This window comes from Astyanax mexicanus, chromosome 17 (genome assembly GCF_023375975.1).
Source record: "Astyanax mexicanus isolate ESR-SI-001 chromosome 17, AstMex3_surface, whole genome shotgun sequence".
Lineage (NCBI taxonomy): Eukaryota > Metazoa > Chordata > Actinopteri > Characiformes > Acestrorhamphidae > Astyanax > Astyanax mexicanus.
Window position 1 is genome coordinate 16750771 of NC_064424.1, and position 10049 is coordinate 16760819.

The following is a 10049-nucleotide window of genomic DNA, read 5'->3' on the forward strand; positions in this document are numbered from 1 at the left end:
GGTGTTTAAGGTACAGTATGTTTGTATGGAGCTAGAAAATCCAACCTGACCTCTGGTCTCCTGTTCTCTCTAGTTTAAACACAGATGTCGACATCCAGGTAGACCCCGACTCCCCGGACATGAAGAGGCGGCGCGTGCACATGTGTGATTATGACGGCTGCAACAAAGTGTACACGAAGAGCTCCCATCTGAAAGCCCATCGCAGGATACACACAGGTTTGTGGCTCTTCCTTCTTCTTTAAGACAAAAAAAAAAATAATCCAAGTGTAGCTTGAGAATGAATGCTAATGAGAAGGTTATGGAAAGCTATCAGACAACTGGGGCTGCAGTGAGTCAGTGAGGTGAGGAAAGGCTTATCTTTCACTTAAAGCCCCAGTGAACCATAAGCCGTGATTTCTTTGTAATTAGGTTAAGCCTGCTCTTGTGGGCACACAAGGTACATGTGTTAAGCATTTGTAAAGTCAGTACAGCACTCTACAATAAGTAGCTGATGTATTTCATGTGTATAATTTTCCGCTTTTTAGTGTGATTGGGTGGCCCTTATTAGGGGTGTCCACAATAGTTCAGACTATTTTTACAATAACAATTTTCTTGGCAATATGGTAAAGCACTGAAAATGATTTTATTAATGTTAAGAATATTCTACTGCTACAAAATACATATTTTTTTTTATTTAGTATAACAATTAACAACAACTTAATTTGTAATCAATAATCTTGATTAAACAATAATCTTAATGTTGTGTAGGGCTTATGTATACTATACCCTTGACAAGCTCAGGGCTGAAGTTGCAAATTCAGAAAACAGTCAAGACCACGCCTGCATGAAGATAACTAGAATTTTAATTAGTTGTAGTTCATTTAATGTTAAACCCAATATATGCGATACAATTGCAAATTAAATCAATAAATGAAGCAGCATATCTGCTTGTTTAAGTCTCTCATTTTCTCGCTCAATCTCATTCATGCTGTCCCTCCTTCATTTTCTTTCTCTCTCTCTTTCTCTCTCTCTCTGTATTTCTTTCTCTTTCTCTCTGTATTTCTTTCTGTCTCTCTTTCTCTCTTTCTCTCTCTCTGTATTTCTTTCTCTTTCTCTCTGTATTTCTTTCTGTCTCTCTTTCTCTCTTTCTCTTTCTCTCTCTGTATTTCTCTCTCTTTCTCTATGTATCTCTCTCTCTTTCTCTCTGCATGTCTCTTTCTCCCTGTTTCTCTCTGTTTCTGTCTCCCTCTTTCTCTCTCTTTCTCTCTGTAGAAAAACCTTAACCACAGTACACTATTATTACTATCTTCCTTACAATAATACAGGGAAATAAACAGCATTTAAAAAAATAAATCATGATTTTATTTATTTTTAAGTGATTGGCATCACGAATATAAATGTAGTTTAATTTTGCCAATCTAATGCTGATATTTTATAAAACAAAATTGTTTTTGGTCATAATAAAGCACCGCAAACATGCGCATTGTTTGTTCCAACAAGATCCAAAAGAAATCTTATTCTTAGACTGTTACTGTGAGAGTCTAAAATACTCATGTTGGCTGTTAAATAAATACATTTTGTGAGAATAATTATCAATTTTTGTATTTTTTGGTTGCAATATAGTAAAAGGTTTTGAAAAATATATAATTTGAGTATCTGTATCGAAATTCAAGGTATTGTACCGGTATCAAAACCAAAAATTATAAAAAGATACCCAGCCTTTGTACTTTATGAAAGTTTTCTTTCTAATAGTTTAACCGTGCAACATGCTGCTATCGATGATTATAATGATAATATATAATAATATAATTATTATTATATAAGATAATCTTAATACCAAGAAGAGAGCAAAAGAAACCTTTTAGAAAAAAAAACACCAGGGAAGATCTTAAAGTTCTTCTTGCAACTTAACCTCAAACACCTAAATTAATACATATGTAGAAAAAAATATATTTCCCTTATTGTGCTATAACCTTCGAACAACTGGACATAAAACCTCTGTCTGGACATAAAACCAAGTGTATATAGCCAAATATGTGCTGAAGTGGTAATAAAACCCCAACAACTAACCAACCAACTTTCTAAGAGTTTAATTAATTAATTGAATCTCATTTTAATCCTGTGTGGTTGGCTCTATGCTAAGCTAATGAAAGACCTGAGTATCTTCGCTCTTGCTGATTCTGATTTTTCTCTTCTTCTGCAGGAGAGAAGCCCTACCAGTGCACGTGGGAGGGCTGCACTTGGCGCTTCGCTCGCTCCGACGAGCTCACACGGCACTTCCGCAAGCACACAGGCATCAAGCCCTTCCGCTGCACCGACTGCGACCGAAGCTTCTCACGCTCGGACCACCTGGCCCTTCACCGGCGGCGCCACGTCATGATGTGAGCCCGGGCTCGGCCTCCCGCTCCCCTTTTAGCCCCGCCTCCCTGATCCCTCCCACTCCTCAGGAGACGTGCCACCCCCTCAGAGGGACTGAACTGTGACGCTGTCCCTCATTCCTCAGATCCGGAGAATGAACGTATGTACGTACTTGTCGAAGGTGGAGCTTTTGAGGTGGAGCTCCCTCATCAGTACGCGCCTCAGAAGCCACAGCCCAACCCGTCCACCCCTTACTTATCGGCTCGAGTTCCTCCCTCTCGACATTCGCTTTCGACACCTTCGACGCTGCAGGGACTACAGGGAAATGCACTGCTGTTAACTGAGACTGAAGGGAGCGGCTGGGGTGAAATCCTCCCCTAAACCCCAGAGATGATGATGATGATGATGATGAGGTGTTTAACCGCTGTCCCATAGAGAGCAGGACCAGAAAACAGAATGAAAGGAGAAGGTTTTCTTTCTTTCTTTCCTTTTTTTTATTTTTAATTAATATGGATCTGCATTTTGAAGGGGGGGCAAAGATTTGAGTGTCTTGAAGAAGATGTGTTCTGGTCCCGTGACTTGTACCTTTTACTTGTCCTTTACATTGGTCATTGGTATGCATGAGGTAGCCTCTGTGTGTAGTGGTGGATGTATGTATTTTGAGTGGCTGAAAGCTTAAAAGTTTGTGAAGAGGTTTATTATAAATGTTATCTTTTTCTTTTTTTTTTGGCTTCGTTTTTAAAGATGATTCTAGATATGTCCCGCCCCTGTGTTTTTTGCTGTCATTAAATGAACAAATGTGTAGGGGGGGTGTTTGCTGTTCTGTCTTTATCAACCACCTACCCCTCAACCCACCTGTGAGGTAGAGACGGAGAGCTAAACAACAAGACTGTGAATTTTTTATACAATTACGTTCTTTTTTTTTTTTTCTCCCTTCTTCATAGTATCAATTGCAGCTGTAGCCTGGCTGATGTTATTTGCCATACTGTTCTGCTGTAGCGGCACAGACAGCTACAAACAGTGCAAACAGTCTGAGGAGGCGCAGTTTTAGAAGGGCCTGGGACTTTGCCATGATTGGATAGCGTAGTTTTTTATAATATTAAATCTTTGTGTTTACCCATGATGCTCCAGTTGGTTTTTGGTCGTTCAGTGTACTTAGATTTTCTGTTTTCTGGTTTTCTGAGACGAATCAAAGTCTTTTCCCGTGCAGATGAGCAAGTTATGTATTGCGGGGGGGTTCAGTGAGCTGAAAATGCTGGAAATGTGTTCGCAGCAGCACCTCTGAGCATCGCTCACAAATTTAGAAATGTTAAATTATATATGGCATGATAACAGTATTTTATCTTCTTTTTTTTTATTCATGATTTCTCTCAATTTTACCATTTAATGGAATTAACATGATTTATTGGATGTACTTTTTTCTAACCTCCAATGTTTCCTCCAGTGAGGCTGTGAAACGTTAATGTTCAGTTACATAAGTGATGTTCACAGGGAACAGGGGAGCTCAATAAGTCTGGGCATGTGTGTACGTGCGTTTGTGTGTATGTGTGTGTGTGTGTGTGTGTGTGTGCGTGGTTTTTAACAAAGACATAATCAGAGTTTTAATAGTAGAGAGCGCGTGTGTGTGATGTAGGCACATATTGTTACTTCTAGCCCGTCAGAGCCTTAATTGAAGTAAACGTGCAACCCGGCTTTTGCACGTCTGGTTTTCAGAGTTCCTCAGGGTTCTAGGTTGGGACCCCCTTAGTTAAAGCGAGGCACCCTTAAAACCCCTATTTGCACCTAGATATCTAGAATAATCATGTCTTAAATCCAACAGTTTTAGCTCCTGCCCTGGGTTCACTTGATTTTATGCAAAACTACTCAGACCTTACTATTAAACCTCTCCCCCTCCCCCTGGTTACTAGCAGTGCTTTTTAAAGGAGAACTCCGGTGTGAAATGGACTTTGGGTGTATTAAAACTTGATAAAAAATACTTACCTTTTGTTGAATAGCCCTCCTTCCTTCTCCTGCCGCTTTTTGAGATCCAGTGTTTTGTGGATTTTGCCCAAACAGGCTTTTAGACTGGATGATATGGGGCATAATTTGCCAGTGCAGATAAATCGCTTTTTCACTGTTATCCAGGCTCAAAGTAGCTTCACACTTCACTGGTAGAATTTGAAGAGCTCTGACATTTAAACTTAAAACTGCACAAGAAGCTTATTAAACACCACTGTTTACATCCCACAGTGTGGGTAAATCTCTGTGTGCCGCCATCTTAAATTTAAGTAAAAATAAGTAAACCGTCGAGCACGAACAGTAAACCATGTTTTACTGTTCGTGCTCGACGGTTTACTTATTGTGACTTAAAGTTAAGATGGAGGCGCCTGAAGATTTACCTAAGCTATAGAATGTAAACAGTGGCTTTTGATACACTTCTTGTGCAGTTTAAAAAAGTTTAAAATGCCTTGTTTTAAATGTCAGAGCTCTTCGGATTCTATCAATGAAGTGAGGAGCTACTTTGAGCCTAAAAAACGGTGGAAAAGGCGATTTATCTGCAGGGGCAAGAATATGCCCCCATCTCACTCATTGAAAAAGCCCTACTGGATCTCAGAAAGCTGGGGGGGAGTGGAGGTCAGCTATTCAACAAAGGTAAGCACTTTTTATCGTGTTTTAATACACCCTAAATCAGTTTCACACCGGAGTTCTCCTTTAATTCCGGGGCGAGGGGACTGGTGAAAATGTTGAGCACAGAGTCCGATGATGTTGACCAGTTGAAAGAGGGAGGGTTTTAATTTTTTTTTTTTTAAACCTTGACTGTACCCCCTTCCCCTCACCTCCTTTCCCCTCCCCTCCCCTCATGCTAGCACTCATAGCCATGGTCATGATTTCAGCCGCTAGCAGTTTATGAAGAGCGTGTTATGCCTTTTTATTATTATAATTATGTAATTTTTTTTCAGAAGCTATTAAGTGATGCTTGTTTCGATTCCAGCCTTCAAGAGTTGACTGCATGTCTGCAAAAAAAACAAAATCGACAAAACAAAAACGTGGCACGATCGATCTTTTGGTCCAGAGAGCAAAGCAATCTTCAGACTTTCTATCATTCTCTTGCTTCAACTCGAAAAATGTTACTAAGCACATCTTTGTAGAGAAGTATATGCATTTGATTGCGATCCTTTCTTTTTTTAAACTGTTCATAGGCATACAGACAATTATGAATAATGAAAGATAAATGTACATAATGTATATAATCAAAGTTCTGAATAAACGTAACGGGTGGATTTCTATTTTTAACACTGACTAGACAATGTGAAATATTCTTTTCTTTTCCCTGCGTTGGTTCTATGACGTGTTCTCTCTCTCTCTTTTTTAATCCTGCTTTTTTTTGTTTGTTTCTTATTTTTTTGTTATTTTTAATCTCTTGAGTTCCTAATGTGTTGTACTCCTGTGTTGCATGGAGAGTCTGATTTTTCTTTGTGAAGTTGGTGAGCATGTCGGTGTGTTGGTGCCCTGACAAATGTGGCCTGTAAGCACTGAAAATCCATGACCTCTAACAGTACTACTTGGCGTTCGTTATGTGTGCGAGATTAAAGCCTTTTCCATGCACGTACTTCATGCATACGTACATATACATTCTCTGGGTGAACAGAGTAGGAGGATACACATTATGAATGAATGAATGATTGATTGGTTGATTGATTGAATCTGATCCCTCAATTCAAAGCAAAAGAAAAATTACTAACTAAGGAAATGCCATCAGAAGCCTTGCGTACACTCTTAAAATATAAATGCAAAGGTGCCACAAATGGTTCTTTGAGGGATACCATAGGAAAAAAACTATTCTCTTTGTATTAGAAAGTAACTGTGATGTGAAAAAACATTTAAATGAAAGGTTCTTCATCCTCACTTACTTCCTCACAGAAGTGAGTTCTTATGGTATTGGATTGGTTCTGCTCAAAGAACCATTTGTAGCACTGATGGCATGTTTACGAGTGTGTTTTAAGGTTAATACCACTTCAGTGGATCGAAATTAATGGTATTTACATTACACCCCAAATTTCCATCCGTCCTGCGACGGAATTTGCAGACATCCATATTTTTCCAAGCATGTTTACTCATTTTACACTTTTGACTGATTGATTAGTTCAAGAAAAATTCTAATTCCAGGAAGAAAATATCATATATATATATATAAATTTATAAAAAAAAAATATATATATGGGGGTTTGTGTGAGTGTATGTGCGCTTATCATAAATCAAAGTCATCTTTAAAAATAAAAAAAAAAGAGAATCATAGGTATTTTATATTGAATGCAGTAACTTATGGGCCAGTACTATATTACTCAGTGCAATGCAGTTATCATTATAATAATACAAGTAATTAATGTTATTTCTTTTATATGTGTACAGAACAAATGTGTAAAGATCAGTGAGGCAAACACAAGCTTTTTGATACTGTGAGAAATGGTGTTAAAAGTCAGTTTCCCCTGTACAGTTGTGATTACCCACTCCTTTTATAGAATAAAATGTTTTTGGTGCAGATGCTTTTTCTTGTGTCGTTTCATTTGTATTTTAAGTTTTAAATCCACTATATAATTAATCAGAAATTATTTAGTAAAGGCTTCCATGGCCCTTCATAATATTTGGGAGTCTTGTTCAAGATGACCAATATACAAGTTAATAAAATTAAATGAGTAAAATGAATTTAGAGTAGGAAGACCATTTTATACATATTAAATCAATCCAGTATCAAGTTATTAAATCAATAGAGTATTATTTGAGCTTTTTCAATGAATAACAATACATAAACTATTACTCTATTTTGGGAGAATTCAATTATAATTTTTGCATTATAAAAATTCAAACATGCTTTATTTAGACGTATTGTTCTTCATTAATGAAGCCACTTACTATAGCTAGAGTTTAAATCAGAATTTTATTTTTATACACAATTTAAATTACAAAAAGCAGATACAATAACATCATATACAACATAAAGGCAAAAGAAAAATCTCAATATTTTGAAAAACATCTATATAACTTTACACCAAATAAATAACTATAACATATAAACCTAAAATCTGTGAATTCCATCAAAATGTAAATATATTTAGTAAACATCTAAATCATTTTATCTTAACTGCGTAAAACAGTTATTTAAATAATCACTTTATACAGATGTTTTGTTTTTTCAGTCTAGTGCACTTCACTATAGTCACCACAAGAGGGAGCAGTGTGTTTATTTGTCTCAGTGTGGGGATTGAGCTGTTTAAATCTGACTAATTTAGACTAGACACTCCAGTTTATCAATGTTTTTATTGTAGTGTATTTTTGATTTATTGTAGTTTTAGTATTGGGAATTTTACCATAGATGTTTATATGGTAAGCTTCCCAATGCTAAAAAAATAAGAGACCACTTAAAAATTAGTTTCTTTGATTTTACCAAATTGAAAACCTCTGGAATATAATCAAGAGGAAGTTGGATGATCACAAGCCATCAAACCAAGCTGAACTGCTTGAATTTTTGCACCAGGAGTGGCATAAAGTTATCCAAAAGCAGTGTGTTAGACCGGTGGAGAAGAACATGCCAAGATGCATATAAAAACTGTGATGAAAAACTAGGGTTATTCCACCAAATATTGATTTCTGGACTTTTCAAACTTTATAATATAAACTTGTTTTCATTGCATTATTTGAGGTTTCTGCAAATAAATGCTTTAAATTACTATTTTTATTTGGAATTTAAGAGAAGTGCTGTCTGTAGTTTATAGAATGAAACAACCATGTTCATTTTAATCAAACATAAACCTATAAATAGCAAAATGAGAGAAACTGATTCAGAAAGAGTGGTCTCTTCATTTTACAAAGCTGTATATAGCATAGTCTTTTACAGAACATTTTTGAACATTATGTCTTGAACATTATTTGTATAGGGCTTACCATCTGGAAACTTAAAAAAAAATCCACAGCATTCCTAAATATATATATCTAAGTGTCTACTACCTGAATATGTATACACATGTAGCACAGTCTAAAATTAACAATAAAAAGAAAAAAAACAATAATCCCAGATAAATGGAATGTACTCAGATTATAAGTAAATGCCGTTTATTGTTGGCTGCTTAAGTTTCATTTCTCCAAGAACCTCAAAGAAAAGGGTCAAACCAGCCTTTACAGCATTTACAGCCTGACTGCAGGAGAATGATTAACGTGATTTATGGCTCTGTGGGAGTATAGGTAGAAGATTTGAAGAGGAAGAGGAAGATAGTTCTATTGTTCATCATGTGCTTAAGAAGAACTTAGTAACTTGGAATTCATTGGAAAAAGTTTGACTCTTGCTGCATCTATGAATAGCAAAGTGAACAAAAGTGAAAATGAATTTAGAATGAGTTACCTTTAACTGTCAGTAGTAGGCCTTATATGAAATGCTTCTTTCAGTTTGGGGTGAACTTTACACGCATATTTTACTGATTCATTTTGATTTATTTGTTTTTAGAAAAAATAAGTCTTGATGTTTGTGAAAAACGATAGTGGGAGTTTTTAGGATGAAATTCTTCATTTGTTTTAACATCTAATAGCTACAAAATTAAAAACACCTGTTTAATATTAAGAAGATAAAACAGCTCTGACCCACTGTGGTATCTGTGACACTGTGAACTACCACAGCATGTGGGAGACTGGGGTTCAATTCCTTGTCTGGGTGATGCTGTGCTGCACCAGTAAGAGCCCTTGGGTAGGACACCTAACTGCAGACTTCCCAAGTCTCCCGGAAGTTGCGGGAAGTATACCGCATATCAATAACGGCTCCCTAATGCCCACAAGTCAGACAAAATCTTCCAGAATAAGAGGGAGAGGGTTCTGATTGCCCTGCTCTCTACAATGAGTCTGTGAGTCAGCTAATCAGTTTTTAGTGTGGGTGGGCAGTGGATTTTTTTCCCCTCCTGGACGGGATGCGTTCAGTGAGAAGAAGCATCATGGCTCTCATCAAAACTCATTTCACATCTGACTACTCTAAAGTATATCCATGTCTGGTAAAAGTAAAAAAAAAAGAGTTGAGGTGAGTTAATCTGACTATATATATACAGGGGTTGGACAATGAAACTGAAACACCTGTCATTTTAGTGTGGGAGGTTTCATGGCTAAATTGGAGCAGCCAATTGGTGGCCAATCTTCACTAATTGCACATTACACCAGTAAGAGCAGAGTGTGAAAGTTTATTAGCAGGGTAAGAGCACAGTTCTGCTCAAAATATTGCAATGCTCACAACATTATGTGTGACATACCAGAGTTCAAAAGAGGACAAATTGTTGGTGTACGTCTTGCTGGTGCATCTGTGACCAAGACAGCAAGTCTTTGTGATGTATCAAGAGCCACGTTATCCAGGTTAATATCAGCATGCCACCAAGAAGGACGAACCACATCCAACAGGATTAACTGTGGATGCATGAGGAAGCTGTCTGAAAGGGATGTTCAGGTGCTAACCCGGATTGTGTTCAAAAAACATAAATTACATTTCTGTAATAGAAATAACCCTACAATACACTTTGGCTGTGTCTGAAATTGAGTATGAAATGCTGCCTACTGACGCAGGAACGCATCCAGTCATGTCTGAACTGAAGTTTAGTAATCTAGCCTTCTGTTAAATTGGATTTTAAAAAATGCTAATAGCTAATGAAAACACAGCTAAACCTCAGCCTAACACAAGCTAACCTAAACCAGCTCATATTTAGCAG

At 37.0% G+C, this 10049-nt stretch overlaps 1 protein-coding gene across 4 annotated transcripts in view; it reads left to right on the forward strand.

Annotated features, from left to right (window-relative positions):
• klf8 (Kruppel-like factor 8) overlaps window positions 1-6856 on the forward strand; it is a 48366-nt gene extending 41510 nt beyond the window's left edge. For all 4 annotated transcript variants that reach the window (XM_022676267.2, XM_022676268.2, XM_049466167.1 and 1 more), the window contains 2 exons: window positions 74-216; window positions 2183-6856. In XM_022676267.2, the coding sequence (XP_022531988.1) occupies window positions 74-216; window positions 2183-2364 (325 nt within the window). In that variant the 3' untranslated portion in view covers window positions 2365-6856. The remainder of the gene's footprint in view (window positions 1-73; window positions 217-2182) is intronic.
• The last annotated feature ends 3193 nt before the right edge of the window (window positions 6857-10049 follow it).